The sequence below is a fragment of the Takifugu rubripes genome, chromosome 8, assembly GCF_901000725.2.
Source record: "Takifugu rubripes chromosome 8, fTakRub1.2, whole genome shotgun sequence".
Classification (NCBI taxonomy): domain Eukaryota; kingdom Metazoa; phylum Chordata; class Actinopteri; order Tetraodontiformes; family Tetraodontidae; genus Takifugu; species Takifugu rubripes.
The window spans coordinates 6969319-6994764 of record NC_042292.1 but is presented as its reverse complement, the minus strand read 5'-3'; the positions used below and the strand labels follow the sequence as shown (position 1 = coordinate 6994764).

Below are 25446 nucleotides of genomic sequence, written 5' to 3'. Positions count from 1 at the left end.
GACTGGTTATAGTGGGACAGAGAAGCTAAAGGGACTGGTTATAGTGGGACAGAGAAGCTAAAGGGACTGGTTATAGTGGGACAGAGAAGCTAAATGGACTGGTTACAGTGGGACAGAGAAGCTAAAAGGACTGGTTATAGTGGGACAGAGAAGCTAAATGGACAGGTTACAGTGGGACAGAGAAGCTAAATGGACTGGTTATAGTGGGACAGAAAAGCTAAATGGACTGGTTATAGTGGGACAGAGAAGCTAAAGGGACTGGTTATAGTGGGACAGAGAAGCTAAAGGGACTGGTTATAGTGGGACAGAGAAGCTAAAGGGACTGGTTACAGTGGGACAGAGAAGCTAAATGGACTGGTTACAGTGGGACAGAGAAGCTAAATGGACTGGTTACAGTGGGACAGAGAAGCTAAAGGGACTGGTTATAGTGGGACAGAGAAGCTAAAGGGACTGGTTACAGTGGGACAGAGAAGCTAAATGGACTGGTTACAGTGGGACAGAGAAGCTAAAGGGACTGGTTACAGTGGGACAGAGAAGCTAAAGGGACTGGTTATAGTGGGACAGAGAAGCTAAAGGGACCTTTAGGTGTCTTTGCACCTCTAATCACTTTAACTGTATTCAGCAGACTGGAATATCGATGGTGTTCTTGCTGCCTCGTTTGCTTGATGCAGTTTCCTGGTTCTCACCAAATCAGCATCAGGCAGCATCAAATGAGTCACACATAAAATACAGTCCCAGTACAATTAAAAACCCAACAGCCAAGCTCCGTGAATATTCTCCTTCTCATTCTCTCATGAGAAGTCAAGACAGGTTCAGGAATTGAGGAGGACTGGCTGGCATAAGGGTGCTGGTGGTCCCCTTTATTCAGAGAAGCGACCACCAGGAGGACTTCTGCTGTGGTTCTGTGGATCCACGTATGAATGATAGACACATCCTGTAACAATGGCGGGCCATCTGTTGTGAATCCTCTTAAATAAGGTTTTAAATCGAGCACGCGCAGCCCCGATTGAGACAAAAGATCAACACAACAGTCCTGGACCACCCCACCCCCACCTTCCTCATAGACACGGTGCAGGCTGAGGTGACACCCCCCCCCCCCCCCCCCCCCCCCCCCCCCCCCCCCTTGTGTCCTCCAACAACGCAGCTAATGTGACAAACGCGACAGTTGGTGGACCCTTTTAGCCCGAAGGCTGAAACACACACCCGCGACACACCAGACCAGGGAATCAAAGCGGGTCGGCTTCAGCTCTGGAATTTTGAAAAACTAACAGCGAGACACCAGAAGGTCTGATCAAACCGCACGTAAAAAATGTTTCTCACTGCGATATCGGCCCAAACTCTGAGTCGAGCTGCCTGACATGAACGTGGGAGGAATTTATCGTTTTCTCATTTGAATTTTTGTGATCCTGTTCGATAATTGTACAGATCAAATAGGAAGTATTTAACACAAAGCCCTCCATTGTTGATGAAAGAAGTGTGTCAGGTTTGAAGGGTGCATTTAAAGTCCCACTTTCCTCCTCCCAGAACCCCATAATCCCTCGCTGGGTCACACAGATTAAAGACTTGTCCAGAAGATGAGATACAGCATCCGCTGGCACTCCTCGCTCTTCACCATCAACCTCTCACACACAAACACACACAATGTGCACGTAACGTTCAGGCCCTTGGACGAATGCCCAAACCACCCACTGTGGTCCATAAACGCCAACATGTCCAACTTCAAATACGGCCAAACGTCTCTTAAAGTTTGGATTCCGGGAAGTGTTTTTCAGCCCACAGTTCCCCGGATTTGGTGACAGTCATCGCGTCGCTAAGCCGACATATTTGCCGTATCCGTGCGTGAAAAGACACAATTGTGGGGCAGAGTTTAACTTTAATAACACTTTTTAAACCGTGTCTGTGAGCAGGCCTGAGGAACTTATGATGTCGGACATATGTCAGGTGTCAACCCCCCCAGAAATGCCACTGGTTCTGCAGAAACAGACACCCACAGAGAAATGGAGAGGAAAATGGTCATTGCTGCTCCAATCAAAGGATTACAAAGTGGGTGTTTTGGGGGTGGGAGTAAATATATGATCCCCTTCATCCTCAGGAGAAACGAGAAACAATAAGCAAGGTTTAAAGTGGGTAAAACTGGGATAAATCCACCCTCACGGTCTGACAGGCAAACCTGTATCAACAGTAAAAGTCACACTTTGACATCTGATCTTCTCCCTCTGATCTTGTTCAATCACGGATCATCTTCAAAGATTTTGTGGGCTCCTGAAAGCATTTTTTTTTTTAAAAAAAATCTGCTTCCTGGATCCGTGAGCGCTCACTGAATGCTTGACTTGCCTCATTGCAGTTAGTCAAATGAAGGAAACGGGCCGACTCAGAGTAATGAGGGCAAAATGTTCCCCTTCTTGCCGTCAGATATGAAAGAAACAGGAAAAAAGAAGACGTAGAAGCAGAAAAAAGAGGAAACGGCAATCTCTGGGCACCTCTCAAGGCAGTCCTAACTGCCATTAAAATTGATTTTGAACTTCAGTACAAACAAAGGGAGACTGCTGCGGTCGTACTGACAAACATCACAGTGATCTCGAAGAGATATCGATTGCGCTGTTGCCATGGAGACTTGTAGCTCTGCTTCAGATCTTTTCGACGATGCTATCAGCTCCAAGAGAACTTGTCATACGGCCTCGTAACGGCTTGAATCCAGGAAGCGCCAGTCACCAAATTTATAAGGCAGCCATGAAAAGGGATTGTATCAGGGAAGGATCAGTACAGCGATTTCTACTCCCACTGCTGAGCTGGTGGCTGGAGTCGCTGCCAACGTGTTCTAAGCCTTCAGTGTGAAAGCAGCGGGAGGAGAAGCATCACTTGAACAGTTAAAGTGGCCTGTAAATAAGTAAGTTGTCCTTTCTAAGAGTGCGTTGTTCACAAACCATGCCTCCTGCTGTCACATTGGTTTCATCGTAATTCTAGTTTCGCTGCATTTGCTTGCGTTCGGCTATGAATCGAGAAGTTTTGTCCAACGTGAACAGGCACATGTCTGGTAAAACCTCCCCAAAATGACAGGAAATTTGTCTGAGAGGGAGTGAATTTTGGCCTCGAACCCTCGCTGAAAAAATGAGGGGGGAGGGGTTTGTATCCTACGCTGCAGTCTACCAACAGGGGGAGACTGAGAGCTTTTTCCTCGTGTATATAGTCTTTTTGATCTATGGACGAACGGTGGATATACGACACTGAAGCGAGTGCCTCAGTGCCGTATATCCACTGCTCCCACATGTTGACCCTTCGTGACCCACATGCTGCTGACCCACTCCTCTGTCGGGCCTGTACACTGTCAGACAGACAGACCGTGGTTTTCACTTTATCAGTGTTGAGTTGGACATGATAAAATCTGTTCTGGCACTGGGTAGAAAAATGAATGAATAGTGTGTGATCGAATAGGCACGGAAACATACACATGTAATGTCTCAGCGCCGGCTTCATGAGCCTCCCGCTGTTGCTTTAGTTTAATCCTTGTTATTTTAATGGGCTCCTGGCTTCCTGTAAGGAACAACTTTGGCAGAGAGTGAGACTGAAGCGTAGCGCCACGCTTCATTCCTCACCTGAAGCTCCCTGTCGTCCTATCATCCCATTCATTTGAGCTATTATGTAGCAGTGTGTTCTTTGGTGAACTTTGCGATCTGCGCCCTTAATCTGTGGTGGTGATGATGACCCAGTTTTACCCCCTACCCCCTCCTGCCTCCCAACCCGCCCTCCATTGTCAGTTGCTGAGAAGCTGCTTCCTTCTCTTCACCGAAAAGAACCGTCAGATGCTCACAAGAGCTGGATCAAACGCACAAGTCAGCTTTTTCTCATTTTTAAATGATGCTTCAGTTTCTTTTATTTTGCTTTTATGGGGTTGAAATTCAAATGGTCACTTATGTACTTGTGCATTTTGAACCACTCCTTTAATTGCACGTCGTTAAACTTATTTCTAAGCTGAAATTGAAATTGGGTCTCTTTTTTTAGGAATAAATTATGCTTTTCATTGCAAGTGAGGAAACATTCAATCACCAAAACCTTTTAGTGCTGTTGGACTGTGGAGATCTGCCTTATATGAGCACTCCTGGTCAGATTTTAAAGAAATTGGATGCTATGTAAGACTGCTTTGCTTTTCATTACTGGCTGCAGCTATCGTGTACATCACTGTTCCCTATATGCTGCCACACAGTGCTCATATTTGTGTGTTCATAGACCTTCTCAATGGCTGGCTTTTATCTATAAATCTATTACTGGACTTCTGCCCACATAATTGTGTTTACACCGATGATGCCCATGTTCTCAGGACATCATACAGATTCAGGTCCCGAGAGGCAGAACTGAACTGGGCAAAAGGGCCTTTAAATTTTCTTCCTGGACTACCTGGAACGGTGTAAAAAGGGATTTCAGATTGACATATCTTGTGGAGAAATTTAATGCCATTATAAGGAGCAGCAAATTAAGCTCAATTAGATCTTCATTTGTGTTTTGTGTTTGCTGCAACCCTTCTGTCTTTTTGTTTGTTTCTTTTTTTCTGCTGTCAGGTCAAATTTTTAGAACCCCGTTAAATAGCAGATATTATATTGTATTAAACTATTATTGCCTGACTCCCGTTGCACCTTTCTGCAGTCAGCAGATGAAACAGAACCATCACCATGGCTACTTTGATGCAAATTCATGCAAACTAGTCCTATTGAACCACGATCTCCATCTCTGTGTGCTTCGGGGATTTGGGTCAGCATTTTACCTTACTGGCACAAAAGGCTCCAAACCATCAATATATCTCACCTTTTTTCCAAGACCTGACTTCTGCCATCAGATGGCTCAACCTACACACACCTCCACCCACAGACGTCTAAGCGCCGCCCCCCCATGCCCACCGCCTCTTTCAGCATCCAGCAATTTATCTGACGAGCTGCTAATCCTGCTGGCCCAGATTTGGCCCACAGTCTGCTTTGCACACATAAAGTTATGTCGTCATTCCAATCCCCCCCCCACCCCCCCCACCCCCACCACACACACACACACACACACACACACACAATCTGAAACACCACAACCGCCGCTGTTGCTCCCGCCCCAACTTTGCCCTCATGTGCTGGAGTCATGTGACTCAGGAGCTGTAACACCTGTGACCTACTGTAACGCCGGCAGCCATCCATCCATCCACCGTATCTAAGCATGCGCATGAGTCACCGCATGGAGGAAATGCAAATGAGAGCAGGCTTGACTTCACCATCCTCATCATCATTACGACAGACAAGCTGTCTCTCCTGTGAATAAATGCAGGGCTTAATTTGTCATTTCCATCTTTTTTTCTGTGTGGGCTTGTGTGTTTCAGCGCTTCGTACTTGGGATAGTGCCCACCTCGGAGCTTTGTGCATCTCCACATCACCATAGCAACAGGTCTTCTCAACGACAACCTACTCTGACAAATCAGGGTAGCTGTTGACCTGCTGCTGAGCTCGAATACGCTCACATGGATGGAGAAAGGACAAGCAGAATGTGGCCTAAATATTAAGGTGAAGGAATGAGTGGGATGTAGAAATGATGGTTTTTATTTATAGTCTAGTAGTGGATGCCCTGTATGGTAGAGGTGGTCACAGTTTTAGAGATCCAGAGAAACAGTCAGACCTGCTGAAGAAGAACGCTACAGTAACCCAGGATTCACTTCTCTATGACTCTCTGTCTGTCAGGGTTCATGGCAAAGCTGAGTCTTTTCCCTCCATTCTCATCCTACCCTTTAGTTTGCTCCACTTTAAATGTATTTCCGTTTAAAATTGATTGTTATGGTAGTTAAAATAACCAAATCTGATGCGTCTTCCTATTTTTATCAGTTTCATCAGCATTATATAAAGACTCTCAATTGTAATGTCTTCTGTCCAATTTAATTAACCTACAATAAAAAGCCCCCAGTCTAAAAATATCACATCTTAACAGTTTCATGAAATTAATTATAGCTTGTATTTGGGTGTTCCCAGGCCCCCATTGCTGCATTTGAAATGTGGATGTGACGCCATTCTAATCAGGTCAGAGGAATGCTCCAATTTCTCCTCTTTATTTTCATCATTTCTTCCTTTAGAGTAACAGGAACGGACACAATCCTTGTAAACCTGCAGCCTTTAACATGTTTGCTTGCTCTATTCTCCAAATCGGTGGGGCAAGAAATACACACGAGGACGCAAGAGGTACCTGAGATTTCAGATGAGGAAAAAGTCTGGCAAAGAGAGAGAGAGAGAAAGAGAGAGAGAGAGCATAAAGACTGACTTCAGGGAGGCCAAACTTGGGGGGGAGGATGGGGATGGAAATGAAAATGATAAGGACAAAGAGGAGGCGGATGATGAGAGGCACAGATGAAAGATCAGATGATGATGATGAGACTAAAGTAGCAATACTAAGTTCGGAAAAGAAAGAGGTTTACGATGGCTGCTCCAGTTCCACTCGCAGTAAATCATGTCACTGGGCTACATCCTGCGTCTCAACTTCTCCACGTCCTGAAGGCGATAAACGTTATTGGAAGCAGATGTTGGGAATGGGAGAAGCAGAATGGCAGAGGAGGGTGAGGGTGGAAGTCTGTGTTTAAAAAGCAGCTTAAATACTAACAAGCCTCCATTTTGACTGGACCTGTGGCAACTGAATGATTTTTTTTTATATAGTCAGCAGTGTTGCTCTTGCTGATCGGCCTCAATATTATTTAAACCAGCAATGTCGACTACCTTTGTACATTCAATCCAGCTGCACCATAAGATGAGACAACGAGTAAAGAGTGGTAATGTGACGAGATCTGAACAAGCAGTGAAAGCACCGACATCAACAAATATGATGTGCACCTCCAGCGGCGCACGTTTTCATCATAACATACAACGTCTTGTCATGTTCAGACCTCCCTCCCGTTTAATCCTTGGTGAGGAACAGGATCACTCCTTTAATCCAATAAAGTCTCACATGCGGAGTTGGCATGGGGAGGGTGACGCAAGTATGGCGCTGACCTGCATGTCAGGCGAGCTCACATTTCACCTCGCAACACACGACATCCGCCTCAAAATATTCCGAATTTGGAGCGCATTTGTTAATATAAGGAGTTTAGCAAGTTTGCTGTTTGTTTTGTTTGTTTGTTGGAACATTAGAGCGCTGCACATTTGTCCTACAGCTGTTGCATTTAATGGTATATATATGATTTTTGACAGAATAGTGCCAGAAAATAGAGCATTTACCTTTGCCTACGACATGCTGTGCTTTTGTTCCGTTTGCTGTCAAACATCAAATTGCTAGATTAATACTTCTTATTTTGAATTATCTGTATTCTGGTATGCAAAAGTGCCAAATCTTTATACCCTGCACCTTTAATGTGCATGTTTCTGACAGTTTGCCCCATCAAACATGGGAAAGATAATTTTCAGCTTTTAGTTTATTGATTTTTTTACAAGGTTTTATTATCAAACCATGAATTGCCGATAACAAAATCGCCTCGTCTCGTCTTCTTAACTGCTTTGTCCCTTTTGGGGTCGGTGGGGTACAGATCAAAACAATAACATACGAGGAGCGCTCCATTACGCTCGGTTTAGGTGGCACGAGTTAAAATAAAGCGCGCGCTCGTATGTTTAGGCCACGCGCTCCCTGCCGCTGCTGCAGAAGCAGCGCGTGCACAAAGCAGCATAACCCAAAAACTGACCGGATTAGTTGTGACGACAGTAAACATAAACAGGAAGTAGTTCGCTCACCCATTTTAGCGGCTCCTGCAGTAACGGACCGTGAGCAGACGGAGGAACCTGACAGATTATTGTGACGTCCGGGCGTATTTTTGGAGGGACGGGGGTGACTGTTTGAGTAACTGGACGTCCCGTTTTGGAATGGGGGCGTGCATGGTGGCGTGACGTCAGAGATTTGATTTATCTGAGGTCTAACTCGGGAGAGGAACGAGGCTTTGAATACATTCATTCATACTGATTATCTGCATACCAACAAAAATAAACTCTAAGGATTGAGGAGCATTTCTCTAACAAGTTTGAAAAAGAAAACGTGTAACAACAGTCTTTTTTCACCCCCGATGTAGAAATTACATCAACAACAACCTTTTAAACTTTCAGGTGGACATGTGCTCTGCTGCTGACATTTCTCCTCTAAAGGTCACATGTGGTTTTAGGTAAATTAAAGCATATTTTTTCCTAACGTGCCCTTTATGCAGGGAATACAGCAAAAAGATGCATACAGATAAACACAACAAGAGAATAACCTTATTAACAGAAATGAATGAAAATGACAAAGGGAAAGTTCACAAATTGTGAAGGCAAAAACTTTTTTTTAAATTATCTTCACTCCTGTTATCTTCCACAGCATATTGGGACAATATGAACATAATATGAACATATGTGCCAGACCAGGCCTTTTGGGCAAACTTTATTAACAAATTTAAGACATGTCCCTTAAAATGAGGGTCACATGAACAATAAAAACTCCCCAGAGAAGGCAGACTACTCTCAACATGCAGCAAAGAGTTTAAAAGCAGCACTGCACTCTTTTTGTGAAAGTAAAAGTAAATATCAAAAGCAGCCATGGAGGGATGCTTCTCCATTTGAAGAGAGGAGGGGTATTTTTGTGCTTAACGCAAGCTGACAGGCATAATCGGAGCCACTGCAGCATGTAATATCAACACGCCACAGGCTAAACAAACACAGATTAGGTGGAAACACATTGGGTGGATGCATTTACATAATAGACAGTCGCACGTTTACAGTAGCCCCACTTCTCTGTGCCAGCACCAGCTTGTTCACATGAAATTTAAAGACAAATTGACAGCAACAGTCTGATACCGAAAGCGGCCTCATAGTTTAAGTGGGATGACGGGCCAGTACTTGGGCTGTTTGAGGTCATGGTTCCGGTCAAAAGTCAGCTGCATTGCTGCCTCCATGGCCATGATTTTAGCTGCATCTTCACCATACAATTTCTTCATCTCTGCCTTGCGCCTCTCACCAGGCTTCTCGTGAGGAGGGGCTGTAGTGCCTCGCCAAGATGCGCGGTGAAGATCCTGGTCAGCTGGCACATAGCTTTCGTGTTGCTCGTCCTCCATTTGCTGCTGTATTCCTGCAAGCATAGAAAGTGAATTATTCTAATGTGGACTTCAGACTGGCACCAAACCACCAATGTGTACTCACTCAGCTCCTCTCTGTGCTTCTCTGTCTGGGCAAAATATTGCCGCAGCTCCTCGCTGATCTCCATGTTGCTGACGTCACACTCTATTTCACTATCTGAGCTGCTCTCCTTCTCATCCTTGTCCTCTTGGCCATCACTCTCTCTGGCCTCCCAGTCTGCATAACGGCAGTAGCTGCCAAAGTCCTGCTCATGGCAGTGACCGGGGCCATAGGCAGCCTCCAGGGCCTTTCGGTAGGCACGCCTGTGTCTCTGGTGCCAGGCCATACCCTGCTGGTAGTGCTGCCAATAGCGCCTGTACACAGAGCTGGAAAACCAGGACATCACAGTGCTGACGTCGTCCTGTCAATGACAAATCAGAGCATCTACTAATTTAGTGTTCCTTAATAGCTGCCTTTACATCAGTTTAAATGTAGAGCAACTGATTTCACACATATGTAGATTTTTAAAGATATAATGCGTTAGCTGATCTGAAAAAGTTATGTTTTTGCTATTAAATTAAGGATGAGCTCCCACAGCATCGCCTCCGTTCAGAGCTAACCAGCTAGCCGTTAGCACTGATCTGACATCGGGACATACCATGATGGACGATGTGATGATGGACAGTTCAGGGAATGTTCCTGTTATCTTGCCATCAACGAAACGCTTCTGGGGGAAACAGTTAATCAAAGAATAAGGAAAAGACCTAGATTGCGTGTGCAATACAGCGGTACCGTACTTTGGCTAAATGCAACATTAACAAAACATAGTGCAATACCAAAAATAGACGCGTCTTCTATGTAGGAATTTACTTTTTTTTTTAAAGAGCATTAAACTATAACACCAATTTTAAAATCAGTCTGTAGTTGAACCTATGTGTTGAGAGAACACGCTTAGAATTATTTACCTGCGTGGTTTCAGTAGTTTACGGCTCTGGAGGGAAAATTTCCCAGCATTCTTTGAGCGACCGATAAATGAACGCTGACTAAGTGGCGCCACCTGCTGGATACTGTTCGAGCGTGCAATATATGGCCTGTAGTTTTTAGAGAAGCATAAATAAAACCACGTAATGTGTATTAATTTTAACTTTGATGTTTGTTTGTTTTTTTAACTTGAAAACGAACTGGTGCTTTTTAGCAAATCTATCACGGTATACAAGTTTCATTTTCTTTAGTTCTTTAAATAGAATAGATATTTGTGTTTTTTCCCCCTCTTATATTACGACAGGAAACATGAATAAATAAGCTCATGAACAGATGCAGTAAGACAGCAGTGAGGCTAAGCATCAGCTGTTTTTAGACATTGGTGTTGAATAGAGGTTCATATTTACCCTTTCCTGATCCAAGGCTGTGACACAATGTGTCCTGCTCATTTTCTGTTTCTGTTACCTGCAGTGTGAGGTATGATTGATCTACTGGATTGAACGATGATGCCGGGTCTCCAATAAATGACTTCAGCGTTACAGTGCCACTTTCATGTGGATTCAAGACTTTTCAGACTTGCAAAGGCAGATAGATGCCTTTTCCACACACAAACACAAACACACACACACTAAATCAGTTATCCTCTGACAGTGTTTGTGTCTTTAAGATTGGTTAGAAAACCATCAGTCGATTGTGAACTGCTGTTACACAAACTGAACTGTACAGCCAGAAGTTATGTGTCAAAAGAAAACTTGCAGCTTACTTGTGGTTGACACCCATGTTTATGATTTATTAGTGTTAATTGTAAATATTTTAAAAAATCAGTGTTTTGTGTGTGTGTGTGTGTGTGTGTGTGTGTGTGTGTGTGTGTGAGGGAGGGAGGAAGGGTGAACACTGATTAGATCATTCAACACAGTGCAGACTAATCTGATGGCCTGTATCGCAGTAACAAAGTCTATTTTGCAGGTGTTGGTGAAGCTCATTCATAGCAGAAACCAATCAGAGGTAGTTCCCCCATGAGTTATTTTCCCAATGAGTATCCCAGATAGCCTTCATTTTAACTTTCGCTTTCATTTGTTGGATTTAAAGGGCAGCCGATCACGCAGAAGTGAAAGCGTTCTCTGATCGCCTCGAAAACGATGTGGGTTCAAATCCTTATATTTTCTGTTGTCCTACAGAAAGGTAGGTTTGCCAGACACGTCCTGTACTTTACCTGTTTTAAGCAACATCAAGTTGCCATTAGTATTTTTAACATTCTTAACATTATTGCTTAGGATAAAGTAAATCAGCCCAGTCAGTTTTTCTTTGGCTTTGGTTTCCCCACTTTCTAATGAAGTCAGCTCACATTTTCAGACTGATTCAGATGAACGTAATACTCACATAGTATCTCCTCATCATGGTTGCAAAACAGGAGAGCAGCGCCACCGCTGGAGTCCAGGCTTCACTCCAGGACCTCAGAATGCAGCAGAGGTGAGCTTGGTGGAAACATTTCCATCCGTCCTTTTCTTGTTGCTATTCTCTGTGCATGGAGAGGCTGCTGACACCCTCATTTGTTATATTAAAAAAGTTCTTCATTTTCAGACAGAGGTGTGAGGTGATGCAGGGAAACAGCAACAGGAATGCACCTCACCCTAGTCACAGAGAGCTCCACAGGAAGGTTGCTACCAGCTCAGAGGCTGGGAATACAACCCAGCTTCCTTCATTGCTTCATCTGTTCGCACGTCTCAGGCGCTGACTCTGGCCAGCAGCAGTCGCCCGGAGCAGAAGTTAAATGACTGCCTTTGGGCCCAGGAGGTTTTCATCATCCTGGTGACCGGCTTGACGGCCTTGTGGAGCATCACTCCGTACATGTACTTTTCATCTAACTGCGTTCACTGGCGGAAAACTGAGAAACAAATGGAAACCAAAAGGATCTTAACATTAAAAATGAATGATCTGCCAGGTTGTGTTCTCACTGTCAGGAACAACATCGATGGTCTAGAAATATTAGACAATCTGATTGGTGACAGAAGAGCAGAGTGAGAACCGCAGTCCAAAAACAGTGGCTGGTCGCTCTTCATCGCCTTGGTTCTGTTCTTATCACAGGAGGTAAAAACACAGCCAAAGAAAGCAGAGAAAACTGTCTTGGCCTGCTCATCATCTCCACCGTACTGTCACAAACATGGATGATGATGACAATGGATCATCAGTGTCAGAGGTAACCTCATAAAGAATCTTTATTCATTGGAACGTGAGATAAAAATATAGCATAAAGAGAAATTTTTGACCTTATGTTAGAGGACTGCAGGAAGAAACCTGAAAGTACACCTGAAATCAACAGCCAAACACCTCTGATAGCATCTTTGATAGCATCTTTGATAGCATCTTTGAATCTAAAACTGTTTGTGGCGACCGTTTTGCAGAGGAGGTTGTGAAAGTGAGATGTCCCTCCTGCATTTTCTGTGCACGGCTTTAGTCTCCTCCTTCCTGTAGCAAACACTTGCACTGGTAAGTCCGGGAAAGTCATTCAAGTTTGCCCGTCATGATGGCTGGAAGGATCATCAGGATAGAGGCAGTGCAGGGAGCAGTGCCTAACACTCTAAAGATGGCTTTGGAAACCAGTCTGACTGCAGCTTCACACGTGTGTCACAGGACAACACTTTGTTCCTTTCACTTCTACTGTCTCCAGAAAGAACACAATGTTGGTAAGACTTTCATTTTCATTTTAAGGTCTCAGTTAGATGACCACTTGTCCTCTTTCTTATCACCAATTTGCACCTCGGTGGGACCTTTGGTCCATCTCATGTTTGTGAGAATTAGTGTTGAAAAGTACATCAACTGTTGCTGGCAATAATTCATTTGTTGTGTCGATGAGGGAAACAGTCCGGCAGAAGTGAGCTGCAATGTTTTGCACGTTGAAGTCTTGCGACCATATATTGAAATCGGACTTTGAATATATGCGTCATAATTCAACATAAAAGATGGACCTGGCTGTTGCTAGTCACCTGCTTCTGCAACACCTGAAATGTCCACACGGTGGAGGTTTTGGATCCAATTCAGAGGGAGAAGTCCCTATTCGCGTCATTCTCGCTCACGCGCAGTGAATTTGCGTTTCCCCGAAGGACGTCTCTCTTATTGATTTCATATCCATTTGTGAAAATCCCGTGGTTTTGGAAAATGTCCCCTTGAGTCATCTGATCTAAATGAAACACCACATGCAAATCCATACAAAGTACATGTATGATGGCTGAAAATCATCAGATCTCCGAGAGTCCAAACAACGAATGCTTAAACAACTTCCCTGAGAGGTTAAAGATGGGCGTGGCGGTTACAGGTATTGCTACCTGCCGGTTTTATCTGTGACGAGTATTTACATTTTCATCCTGTTATTGCGGGACCTAATGTTGAGGCATTACCTTGTGGAACTAGAGCTTTCTTGAGAAAGATTATATGACCAATCCCAGACAGCCTACATTTAACTTTCGCTTTCATTTGTTGGGATTTAAAGGGCAGCTGATCACCCAAAAGTGAAAGCATTCTCTGATCGCCTCGACAGCGATGTGGGTTCAAATCCTTATATTTTCTGTTGTCCTACAGAAAGGTAGGTTTGCCAGACACGTCCTGTACTTTACCTGTTTTAAGCAACATCAAGTTGCCATCAGTCTTTTTAACATTCTTAACATTATTGCTTAGGATAAAGTAAATCAGCCCAGTCAGTTTTTCTTTGGCTTTGGTTTCCTGACTGGGAGACAGGTGGATATTTAAACATGTTTATGTCCTTTCAGCTGTGGAATCCCTGATCAGCGGGTTTGGGAACCGAACAGCTGGCTATGGCGGTGAGGCTTATTATGGATGCGCTGTCAGCGACCTGCCAGGTTTGTAAAGGTTTCTCTTTTAGAAGCCGCATGAACCTTTAATAGTGTGTAATAACTTCACTAAAGCCAAAATAACACACTACTCCTAATAATAATAATAATAATAATAATAATAATAATAATAATAATAATAATAATAGCCCTGCGATTGACTGGCGTCCAGTCCAGGGTGTACCCTGCCTCCGCCCATTGTGCTGGGATAGGCTCCAGCCCCCCCGCGACCCTCAGTGGAGGAACAAGCGGTAGAAAATGAGTGAGAGAGAGATGATAATAATAATATAACTTGCTACGGGTCTCCTCCAATCGTATTTCTACAGTGGCCAATAATACAAAAACTGACTGAACTGTTCATTATTTACATTTACTAATTTTAGTCTGTATGTTTCACCATTAGGTGACACTAACTTAGACTTTGAACCAGTTTGCTGCCACAGAACTGAAATAACGTCGAGGTTCAAGTATGAACCTGGATGAAATGGATAAGAATCATAGTAAATGCTTCTTTTTTTTAATTTTTAGGTGTCTTGCAGGTCACCTGGCAGAGGCTGGCTAAAGACGAGCGCGTTGAGAACTTGGCGACATACAGCAAACGATTTGGGCAGCAAGTGAATGAGCCTTATCAGGGGAAAATGGTCTTCACAGAAGCTTCCCTCAGCTCCACGGTAATCAAGGTGAAGAATGTGACCTGGGAAGATGAGAGCTGTTACATTTGCTCCTTTAACGCCTACCCCGATGGATCCAAACGGAGGCAGAGCTGCCTCAAAGTGAAGGGTAATTTCTTATTCATATATAGTCTGACCTTTGAATTGGTTGAACGCTTGATTGACAAAAGAAAATGTGCCCTGACTTAGGCAGTTTAAGCATGGGCTCTGAAGCTTGGGAAATCTGAGCTAAGAACAAAGTTTCCAATCATGTCACAAGATCAGTTTCACTTTTAGTATCTTTTTTGTTGTTGTTGTTTTAAACTTCAGTTGATACGAATCAGAAGGTCGGGTTTTCCAGAACCATTTGCGATTACTAACGTATCCCTGGATGTTCTCCTGTTTGATTTTTTGATGATTTTGGGGCGTTTCAAACAAGAAATGAACCCAGTAAAATGCCACGCGTGACATTTCCGACGTTTCTCCAGGGATCTCTGAGGTGACAACGGCTGTGCACACTTCCAACACTGAACACGAGGAAGAAGCTGTGGAGGTCACCTTTACCTGCTCCGCTACAGGTAAACCACCACCTACCATTCAGTGGGACCTCTCCAGCCGGGACCTCAACGACAGCCAGGCACAAACCACCACATTAACGAACAGCGACTCCACCTTTACCAGCAGTGGCAACATCTCCCTGCGAGTGCCCTCAGGCTGGAAGGGATATGTGGATTGTCTGGTGAACAGCGGAATGGTGGGCGAAAGGCGGGAGAGGATACCGTTAGCTTTAGATCCTAGGAGGAAGAAAAAAGACCACGGTACGTATGTATGGATGTGTATTATTCGGGGGTTGCTAACTCAGGTGTGTCTGCCATGATCGCTTTAGAGATATGCTACATTTGGGTGATCAGAGCAGAGTTTTAGTAAAATTGTGAAGGACTCATCACTGACAGGTGGTAATAAACCTGTTTACATAATTACATTAAATGGTAATTACAGAGATTAGCTCACTGGGGAAGTTCCCAGTGATTCTTTGGTAATTCTGGTGTATGGCCCTGACCTTTGGCTTTGCGTGCATGCATACAGTTTCATTTCACGTGAATCAGATAGTTTTACGCTGAGTCACAGAGTCAAAATACACAAAATATTCCCAGGAATTGTCTAAAGATCTTTGTTTACTTTCTTTTCCAGCTGATTCATTTCCAAAACACCTTTTCATCCTGGTGATTGCTGTTGTGTTCATTTCCTTCATCCTGGTTGTCGCAGTCACACTATGGAAGAAGAGGTGAGTATTCATTCAATGTTGATAGTAACAAGAGGGAAATGCTCAGCCGAGTAAGACTCCTTTTCTTTCCTCCCACCAGGTTGAAAAAATTCAGACGACCTGAGATCATTTTATGATTTCCACATTTGCAGCCACCTCGAGATGTGAAGTGACCTGAAATACGTAATCAAACAATGAATGTAGCTCTAATCTTCTTTTTTAATTTATTCAGCAAATCTAAATGCACTTTAATTGTATGCATGTGGTTCTGAGAGGAAGAGAAACAGAAAGTTCAGGAAAAATGAGCTGGATGCATAAACAAACAAGAAACAAACAGAAAGCACACTGTATGTAGTCACAAGATACCTGTGGAAAAAGGAACTGAATTGATCTTCTGATGTGTGAGGTTGTTGGTCATCCCCTTAAATGTGTGATCCTCAGTTCTGTTTTTATTTATTTATGAAATTCTATATATTGAGTAACATTCAACACTTTACTCTAATCTTGTCTGTTTGCATTATATTCTCAGCGTAATAAAAGTGGCACTAAATAAATAATAAAATCTGCTGTATAATGTGTGTGGGTGTGGGTGCGGGTGTGTGTGGGTGTGGGTGTGTGTCTAAATAAGCAGTCCTCACATGCTCTTGTCTAGTATGGCACAGGGCTTTGGTTCTTTCATTCAGTTCCATGGCAAATGCATCTATTAAATAGCTAAATAGCTCCTGCACTTATAGTCTAAGGCATTTAATGTAAACACCATCTGTAAAATATGTTTATAGCACAACCTGGTAAACGACTGTAAAAATAACCACACATACTGTATTTATTAAGTTATTATCCTCACTTGCTGCTTCTTTTGCACTTCTGGTTAGATGCTAAACTGCATTTTGTTGCTCTGTACCTGTACATGTGCAATAACAATAAAGTTGAATCTAATCTAATCTAATCTAATCTAATCTAATCTAATCTAATCTAATCTAATCTAATCTAATCTAATCTAATCTAAATTCTCTCTCTATCTCTATCTTTCTATCACTTTCTATTCATTCTTTTCCTACTCACCTGTTAGGTTCAAACGACCATGAAACAAATGAGGCAAAGACAACAGTTTTGAATTTTACTTGCAAGGAGAACGGAGAGATGTGCTCAGTTCCAGATCTCCAACACGTTTTGACGCACAAGTTCTGCCTTCCTTCTTTTATTGAAATTAGGAGGTCCCTAGTTACACAGAATTCACATGTGTCTAAGGGAGGGGGAAAACACAAGATAGCAGGTCCCAAACAAAGCAAAAGACTGTAAATCATAATGGTGAGATTATACGTAGGTCTTCACTGATTTGACTATCTTAGCTCGCACACAGCACATTCTTCCATATCAGACAGATTAAAAGAACAGCTCCTGGGTCAGGCCCTGCAGCTCTATCTCCGGTCAATGTCACTTCCCCACAGCAGCTGTATTTCTGTCGCCCTTGACCAGAGAAGTTCGAGTTCACACATCAAGCATCATGAACATTAAGCATTAACAAATAATAAGAAACATTAAATAATGAGAAACAATATAACAAGACTAAAGAATATAACAAGGTAAAAGCAAATAAATAACTTTAATATAATGGACATAACATCACCTTTTCAGCAGAGGTCTCTCTCCTCTCATTCTTTGTGCTCCTTTGCCCTATAGGGTGGTGGAGAGATTAATAATATAATAATAATATTATTATTATTATCATCCGCTGATGATACTTGTAGCTCAGTTCTGTCACCTTACATATTATATGGGGTCAAGAGAACGCACCTATCTCAAGACACCAGGACCTTCACACAATATTTCAGTATCTCAGTAGCAGCGTTCCTTTACAGCTGGAATGTAACTTTTGGCCGTAAAAGAAAAAAGTGAAGACTTTTGCAGAGATGGTCGACAGTGTGTAAGCCAGGTTTTTATCTGTCAAGAACGGAGCATTTGATTTATTAATTACATGGTAGTTTCTGCTGTTAGCTGGGGGCTGGACCTGACCTCAATTGAAGTTTAATTGCTTTAATCTATCCACCAGAGGGCGCCGTTTCCCCCCTTTTTTCCCCTCAGATGAAGGGTTTATTTTGAGGAGTTCGGTCAGAAGCGGAGCATCGAGCTGCACTTCATCGGCAACGAAATCAAACAAATCTGGATTATTTCACCAGTTATTATTTCATTGTCTTCACAAATGTCGCCAAAGAACTGACCGCTGTGACCCACATCCCGAGAGACGGTGAGTAAGCTCTTTGTAATTCGATAAAAGGATTAAGTTGTTGTCCTCAAATTTGTTTGGAATATAGTGTCAAACAGCTAAATTAGTTCATCTTGGAAGTGGACATTTCAGAACCCTCCATGCATAGCATAAACACTTATTGTTTGGTGTAGTATGTTCAGCAACAGCACTGCCAACGTTCATGATTACAAATATCAATGCAACAGTTCATTTTTATTCGGATTTAGCTCCGTTAGTTTGCAAATCACATAATAAATGGAATAAACAAATCAGAATGTGGAGTTTATCCTCTGAGTTCAAGTTGATATGGTCAAATGGAATATTTTAATAGTTGTTGGCAGACATGAGGAGGGTTTTTAATCGTGGAAAAGTGATTTAAGTGCTGCCACACGGGAGCAGCTGCGAATCTGAATGCAGATGCCTGGCACCATAAACCTTGAAACAGCGCCTGTAATTCCGGACCTGCTCTATCATGTGGTTCAGACAGGTTTCTGCTTCCCATCAAATCCACTTGTGGAGTCTGAAACCTGCTGTTTGCAGCTTTTCTCCCCCAGCATTACACCTCGTTGCTCTGTTGCACTGAAATCTTTCTGCGCTGATGTGGTCACCTTCATGGCACACCTCTTTTCATCTCGTATTACCTTGTGATTAAAATTGATGTCATAATCTCTGCTTGGTGTGGTGTAACCCCTCCACTGCACCCACTTCTGAGCATTGCTCTATTGGAGCATTGTAATAGAAATGACTCAGAGTTTGCAGTAAATATTTGTCAGTGCTAATATCATATCATTTTGCTATTTACAGCACTCTGACTCTTGCCAGTAAGATGTGGCTACAGGTCTACAGCTATTAACAGAAGCTTTCCAGAGACTGGATACACTGGACAGTGACTGGAACTGGATCACACAGTCACACTCTTTTTACCCTGTTAGGATCTGTGCTGGAAATCCCACCAGTGGGAGTGAGGATGTGTGAAGTGCTGCTCTGCCTGCTGCTCTGGGTGGCTGTTTCCAGAACACAAGGTAAGTTCTTTTTCCCCGACACTAATATAATGTTTTTAAGCCAAAATTGAAAATGTTGGGAAGACCCCAAAAGGCAAGGAGAAGTTACCAATCAATTAAATGCAACGTTTATTGTTGAGGGTTTCAGATATTAATGGATTTTGTGATGACAGATTTGACTGAAACTGTTGCCTGATTAGAAATGAGGAGATGCGCAAGACTGGTGACACAGTCGTGTGGTTTCTGAGAACAGGTGAAGTCAGGGCTGCCCCCACTGTCACAGCTGAGGTGGCTCAACCCCTGCTGCTCAGCTGCAACATCGCCATAGCAACAGACCACATCATCCGTCAAGTGCGTTGGTACGACCAACACGACACGTTGCTGCTGGCGTATGAGCAGAGCAACCCTGTGGCGATCAGCCACCAAGACCCCGGCGTGCACCTCAGCCCTTCGCCAAACAACCGCAGCCACATCACCATCAAGAAGGTGCGTCCCGATGATGAGGGCTGCTACCGCTGCGTATTTGATGTGTTTCCCATGGGAAAGCAGGAAGCCGTGACGTGTGTCAGCGTGACTGGTTAGTTGATATTTTGAGTCTTACAATGTGCATTTATGATGCTGAACAGCTCTTGTGCTTTCATCAGCTGCTGGTTTCTCTTGGTTCCACGCGGCAGCTAACACCTAGCATTTTGAACTTTTTCCATAATTTCAGGTAACTTTGTTTTTTTTCTCCAATTTGAGGAGGCTGAAAGTTCTCAGCAAAGGTTTGAACTTTCATACTACTGTAGCCAGGAAGAAAGCCACCCAATGGTGAAGGGTCCACATACGCATTTTGATTACTTCCAGATTCTTGTTACCCAGACAACGCGCACACAGGCTGCAGTCCTCACAGCTGAGCTAGATTCAGCCCGAAAACACGTGCATTCCTTTCCTAATCTAACCACAATAATTCCTGTGTGTCAGGTAAAGCTCACGTAGAGGGAAATGAGACGGTAGTGAGCGGGCAGTCGGCCACCCTCTCCTGCTGGTACAGCCTCCCCAAGAAGGTGCAACAGGTGCTGTGGATGAAGACAGCCGAACAAGGTGACACCACCACCGTGGCCTCCTACGGGAGGCACGGCCAACTCAGTATAGCAGATCAGTTCATCCGGCGGATCAGCTTGAGCCGTAGCCTTGGCGACACTCAGCTGACCATCAAGGATGTCAGGACAGAAGATGAAGCGTGCTACACCTGTGAGTTCCACACGTATCCGGATGGCTCCAAAAGAACCACATCCTGCCTTTCCGTTCATGGTGAGCACCTATAGAAATGTATTCAGACCATTGATTGGTGACAGTGTTGACTGTGATTGATGGGAGTGACCCAGGAAAAAAAAAGAATAGAAGAAGACTGATGGCTGATATATTTGTTAATTTAGGTAAGTAACCTTTGATTTAGGCTGAGAGGAATTAAACCGCACAGGAACAAGAGTGAAGTGCTTTGTTTCCAGAAACCGACCACAAGTCATTAACCTGCTTCATTATCAGCTTTTGGAGCCCCCTGCCAACAGTCTTAAATCTGCTGTGCTGTTGGAAAGTGTGTAGTCTCTTCCTGACCTTCAGAAGAGTGTGAGTCTGTCCTAGAATGTGTGTTTGTGCAGTGAAAAGGGTGTCACTTAGGTGAAAGAGGTGATTAATTTGGGAGAGAGCCCAGTGCCAGAGGAACTCACTGTTTGCTTCAGCACAAAAACCTCTTCTGTGTGTGTGTGTGTGTGTGGGTGTGTGTGTGTGGGGGTGTGTGTGTGTGGGTCTGGAAAAGTTGCTTGGTGTCTGTTTTCATTGTTTTGTGCTGTCTGGGCACACTGACGGGCCTTGTTCTGTGGACAAATCTCTGCTGTCTGTTTGTAAAATGTAAAATGCTAACAATCAACAAACAATGCCTTGCACCAGTTTTACCAAAACCAGAGGTGAAATACGAGACCTCGGCGTCTGGAGAAACGGAGGCCAACTGTACCGCCCGGTCCCGTCCTGCAGCTCACATCACCTGGGACGTCGGCGGGGACAACCGGACGCTCGGTCCACCTGTTACATCAGCCGACAGCCAGGGTGACGGCACAACCATAGTGAGGAGCACGCTGCTCTTCCATTCCGGGTTGCTCAAGGACGTGTCCGTCAAGTGTATCATCCACCACCAGGGTCTGAAGCACCCTCTGACCGTGTCTCTCAACACGAATGGTGAGAAGATTGCAACTCCTCATGTGACCAATTGTTGGCCTCGCCGCCTGGTTTTCATTTTTAATTTGAGTTTGTGCGTTTGTGCGGCAGTGGGTCCGGCCACAGTCATCCTCCTGTCAGTGTGTGGCGTGGTTTCCGTCCTCTTCTTGAGTCTGTGCATCGTTTTCTGCAAGTGCTTCGTCTGCACGAATGGTGAGTCCGGAAGCACTTTGATTCGGAAATATCTGAAAATCTGTTTTCCAAGTCGTTTGAAGTCATTTAATTGTAGGCTGGTCTCATCTTCTGGGAGTCTGTAGGTGGCTTTAAATGTTCTGTTGACAGGAAATCATGGGTGTGTTCTTGTGAGGGAGTAAAATTCCTAAGGTTTAACGGCGGCTCCAACAAGTGCACAACTGAAAGATGAGGAGTGGAGTGTTCATTTCAAACGTGTTTTCTTGTCCTGTTCCACACAAGGTTGACACGGAACCTCCCACTCCGCGCCGCCATGTCAGGCCTTCCCAATAAACATGGGTTCTGACCACTTTGTCCTAAATGTTCTGATCACCAAGGTGAGAATCGGAAGGACGTGTTTGAGTTTATAACTCAAGGTCAGTGCCGACAAGGAGCTAAGGAACTAAAGTCTGCTATCGAAGCCCTTTAATCTGTGAAAAACACTACTCGGGATTATTTAGAGTTCCAAAACCAACAACCTTTTGGACTGCATAAAGCCCCGCCCCCAGTTGCAGAGAATTCCAGCCCCTCTAACTTTTCCAGGACATCCTTGACATTCTCAGGGGCTATTTTTGGTTTGAGCATTTGTGCTGCCCTCACTCTTTCTCGTGCGTCTGTGGTCAGTGTGGCAGCTTTCTCAAGAATCCTGCTGAACCCCCAAATTTAAAAAGAAATTTGCAAACATTTCCGTAAGACTCTCCTGATTTCCGAACGTCTTTCCAACTCTGTGGACCCTGAGCAGAATAACAAGTGGCTGAATAATAAGTGGCAAGGCCGATTGTCTTGAGCTAGGATCCAGAAGAAAAGAGCCTTTTTTCTTCATTTAATCCTTTGGATCTTGGAAAATCATGGACATTGTGGAGGATCTGAAAGCTTGCCAGGCTGATAACAACATCCCTTCTTCCGTTCAACTGGAGACAGAGAGTCTGTATTTCTGTCTTGCTCTGTCTGACATGTCAAAGAACACAATCTTTCACTGTGGCGGGGGCAGATTGCTGTTTACATGTTGGCTCTAATCCCAATTGTAACTGCTGTATGTCATTACACCACTGAAACCGACATCTAGTTTCTAAATCACGATGTAAATGAGCACTTTAAGCACAAGAAGGTCATTTGGTCAGTTGTCCAGTTGTGAATAGCATCAATGAAATGTAGAGAAATATTTTATACCTGGGAGATGAAGCTTCAGGGAATCCTCCACCCATCCACCCAGGGAGAGGTTCACCACAAGCTACTCGTGGAATTTTATGGCCTCCTTCAAATTTGTTGTGGGTGAGTGTGGGAAGGAAGGCCGAGACCTTCCTGGAAGCGCCAGCTGCTTTATTTGTGCCTACATTTCCTGACTTTGCTTTGGTGTGTATGGCTGGAGGCAGGACAGGTTTTCTTAGTAACACTTACCGAGAACAGGAAGTTTGCCACAGATGTAACTATTTTCCCTCGGGCACCAGCAGCGTGTGGTATCATACTGTAGTTTGTGTCGTGACGAGGACACGTGTTGTGTCTAGAAGCGTGGAGGCTTATTTTCTTCAAATGAGTCACCTCCTGGAATTCTGTTGGAGGGATTTGAGTGATCCCTGTTTAGCTTTGGGCGACTATAACTTGCAAATATGGACTTTTGTGTTCATTGTTTTATTCTTACGTGTCCGCCCTTTTTTGGAATTGAAAGATGAGTCTAAAATGTTTGGATATGTGGGCATTGTTTCTGTTTCTGCCCACGCACGTCTAACCAGGACTATATGAGGAAAACAATTCATTTTCTGACATTACTATTAGCCCCAGTACGTTTTTGTTATGTGATATTTGACAAGTATTGACATGCTAAAATGCTGCATATGTTTCTGTTGACTAGTTTGTAACATTAATTACATTCAGATGATTTTTTGAAACATTTAAAAAAAGATCTTACCACTGTGCGTAATGTACAATATTGAAACAATTTGTTTTTTTTCAAGTAACAACCGCTGTGCTAATTAGAACCTGTCTTTTCCATAGAGGCTTTAACGAGGCAAAGGCACCATGGTTAATGGTGCTTAATTATCGTCCATATTTGAGCGCACTCTGCGATAGTACGCACATAGTCTGCATGATTAATGGAATTCTCCCACTAATTGTTCCATCCTGTTTCTTTGTTCTCAGACTGATTCGGATGACAGCGTCATGCTGCTTTGATGACGGTCCAGTGACGCACTGAGCGCGGCCTCGCTGCTCGGGAACCAGCGCTTTGTTTTACAGACGGAGGGAATTAACCTGTGCCGGTCTGCTCCCATGAGCTGGGATGATGCTGCTAGTTTTGACACAAATCTTTCTTTTATTATTTACGGAATCAGCAGAACTAAAACTGTTTTATTTAAAAGACTCTACTGTTGTTATAGAAATGTCTCTGTATTATAACATTTCATTAGCAATATTATATTTTACACGAGTTACCCGGCAGCCAGCAGTTGAGAAGAGCTGCTGAAATTCCTCATCTGTGTTTTAAAGAAGTTGTAGAAGCCCGTCAATTTCAGCAGACAAATGCGAGTTAGAGAAATGATGAAAGAGTGGTGAGACTGAGGTGTGTAGTAAACCAGCCATGAAGGACTTTCCACCCGAACCTTTCCTGTATGACTGATTAGGATGTGAATCAGCAATGAGGTGGTGTGTATGTTTTCCACATACCTTCCACATTATTTTCTTTTAAAAAAAAAAATGCATTTATTTCTTTTTTAACAAAAAAGACGTGTTTGTGTTGTGTAGTATTGGGACTGTATGGGAGCACCTGTGTGGGGTTTGTTTAAATTCTCCTGATAAAAACTGCTCTTTGATACCCTGAAGCTCAACTTTAACAACGGAACTGTCTTTACCTAACGATAACCTTGAGTTTAGCATTAAACATCAGACGTACAGTGTATTGTTTACCCGAGTTTGTTAAAGTCAATCACTCGTTTTTTCTGCTGATGCTGACAAGGACGGACAGATCTGCAACATTTATCATCTGTTGTTCCTCTCTGGGTTTCTCTATATGGTGTTCTTGTGGGACAATGTTTGGGCCCTTTGTTCCCAAACTGCAGTCTTCAAAATAGCTAAAATAATTTTTGACATTGTTGTTGCGAACTTTGCATAACAGGGAGCTTGTGTCCTCCACACGCTACTCCAGTCATTTTGCTCCTCTCATTGATCTTAAGATCATCTTTGTTTATGACTGTTTGTTGGTTTTTGTGCAAAAAAAACCCCCGTAGCTCTATGTCTTATGATTGACTCTTGTTTTGATCTTATCATCCTGGTAACTTGGCATGCTGTATTTTTTCCACATGGGAACATTTATTAGCATAATAAAAATGTTTTCATTTCATTTTCCACAAACGCACAAAGAGAGGAAAAGGGTAAGTACTTCCTCTGGTGTTGATGTAATGTTTTGGGCGTATCAGCAATGCTTTTCCAACAAGACTGACGGCTAATATCCAGGACCAAATCAGCTACATCCTTTGTAGATTTGTCCAGAAGAAAATGTGGTCTTGATTTCTTTTTGGGACTTTAAACATTTTAAAAGTTCAGTTTGTTGAACAAAACAGTAAAAAAGGTAAAAGTCAGATATTTGTCTTATTGAAATTTGTGATTAAACAGCAGTAAACTGAAGTTTAGTTTACACATGTATGCCACATGAAAAACACACTTTAGATTTGTTTATAAAACCATAAGTGGCAAAAGAAAAGTTCATCAGAGAATTATGGGCTCCTGGTTCCAAGTTTAAAACAGAATTAAGGAACACTGAGTGGGTCACTGCAGTGAGCTGTTATTGCATCTGAAACAGCAAGTGTCGAATGTTCAATGTGAGTTTTGAACTAATTTAATAATTTTAATTTAAAAAAACTTAATCTGAACGACAGATTTGCAAAATGATGATTAATCTAAGGTTATTTAGGGTGTGAAAAGTTGAATATCACTGGACTTGAACAATAAACCATTTCTGTAAAGACGGA

At 43.3% G+C, this 25446-nt stretch overlaps 3 protein-coding genes and 1 long non-coding RNA gene across 8 annotated transcripts; 2 read left to right on the top strand and 2 right to left on the bottom strand.

The window, feature by feature from the left end:
- The first annotated feature begins 2802 nt into the window (after positions 1-2802).
- Positions 2803-16393, top strand: LOC101077028 (OX-2 membrane glycoprotein-like). Of its 3 annotated transcripts, XM_011606253.2 has the most exons (8): positions 2803-2887; positions 11025-11063; positions 11148-11240; positions 13823-13912; positions 14432-14683; positions 15042-15371; positions 15745-15838; positions 15918-16393. In XM_011606253.2, exons 3-8 carry the CDS (start codon positions 11198-11200, stop codon positions 15952-15954), a joined length of 846 nt encoding a protein of 281 aa, XP_011604555.2. In that variant the 5' UTR covers positions 2803-2887; positions 11025-11063; positions 11148-11197; the 3' UTR covers positions 15955-16393. The 3 variants fall into 3 exon arrangements, with proteins under 3 accessions (XP_011604555.2, XP_011604554.2, XP_011604552.2); XM_011606252.2 differs by lacking the exons at positions 2803-2887; positions 11025-11063; positions 11148-11240 and adding exons at positions 11807-12742; positions 13546-13638; XM_011606250.2 differs by lacking the exons at positions 2803-2887; positions 11025-11063; positions 11148-11240 and adding an exon at positions 12822-13638.
- Positions 8380-10134, bottom strand: gemin8 (gem (nuclear organelle) associated protein 8). 2 transcript variants are annotated; one of them, XM_011606254.2, is made up of 4 exons: positions 10043-10134; positions 9736-9804; positions 9162-9498; positions 8380-9090 (listed from the first exon to the last, which is right to left on the bottom strand). In XM_011606254.2, exons 2-4 carry the CDS (start codon positions 9736-9738, stop codon positions 8831-8833), a joined length of 600 nt encoding a protein of 199 aa, XP_011604556.2. In that variant the 5' UTR covers positions 9739-9804; positions 10043-10134; the 3' UTR covers positions 8380-8830. The 2 variants fall into 2 exon arrangements, with proteins under 2 accessions (XP_011604556.2, XP_011604557.2); XM_011606255.2 differs by lacking the exon at positions 10043-10134 and adding an exon at positions 9914-9955.
- Positions 16394-17256: 863 nt separating the features above from the next.
- LOC115250717 (uncharacterized) lies at positions 17257-22921 on the bottom strand. The gene is made up of 3 exons (XR_003889285.1): positions 22658-22921; positions 17445-17491; positions 17257-17284 (listed from the first exon to the last, which is right to left on the bottom strand). It is a non-coding gene; the product is annotated as an uncharacterized lncRNA (long non-coding RNA).
- LOC101076804 (OX-2 membrane glycoprotein-like) lies at positions 17906-25440 on the top strand. Of its 2 annotated transcripts, none has more exons than XM_011606248.2 (7): positions 17906-18062; positions 18867-19084; positions 19317-19640; positions 20027-20356; positions 20993-21277; positions 21368-21469; positions 23624-25440. In XM_011606248.2, exons 2-7 carry the CDS (start codon positions 19030-19032, stop codon positions 23626-23628), a joined length of 1101 nt encoding a protein of 366 aa, XP_011604550.2. In that variant the 5' UTR covers positions 17906-18062; positions 18867-19029; the 3' UTR covers positions 23629-25440. The 2 variants fall into 2 exon arrangements, with proteins under 2 accessions (XP_011604550.2, XP_011604551.2); XM_011606249.2 differs by having other exon boundaries at positions 17916-18062; positions 18995-19084.
- The last annotated feature ends 6 nt before the right edge of the window (positions 25441-25446 follow it).

Bases quoted from the DNA above. Each gene is read 5' to 3' on its own strand.
- gemin8 (XM_011606254.2), bottom strand. The intron at 9,091-9,161 runs GTGAGTACACAT...CTATGCTTGCAG, and splicing joins GAAGCACAGAGAGGAGCTGA to GAATACAGCAGCAAATGGAG.
- LOC101077028 (XM_011606253.2), top strand. From the start codon at position 11,198: ATGTGGGTTCAAATCCTTATATTTTCTGTTGTCCTACAGAAAG. The intron at 11,241-13,822 runs GTAGGTTTGCCA...ATGTCCTTTCAG, and splicing joins TTCTGTTGTCCTACAGAAAG to CTGTGGAATCCCTGATCAGC. The intron at 13,913-14,431 runs GTTTGTAAAGGT...TTTAATTTTTAG, and splicing joins CGCTGTCAGCGACCTGCCAG to GTGTCTTGCAGGTCACCTGG.
- LOC101076804 (XM_011606248.2), top strand. From the start codon at position 19,030: ATGTGTGAAGTGCTGCTCTGCCTGCTGCTCTGGGTGGCTGTTTCCAGA. The intron at 19,085-19,316 runs GTAAGTTCTTTT...TTCTGAGAACAG, and splicing joins GGCTGTTTCCAGAACACAAG to GTGAAGTCAGGGCTGCCCCC. The intron at 21,278-21,367 runs GTGAGAAGATTG...TTTGTGCGGCAG, and splicing joins CGTGTCTCTCAACACGAATG to TGGGTCCGGCCACAGTCATC.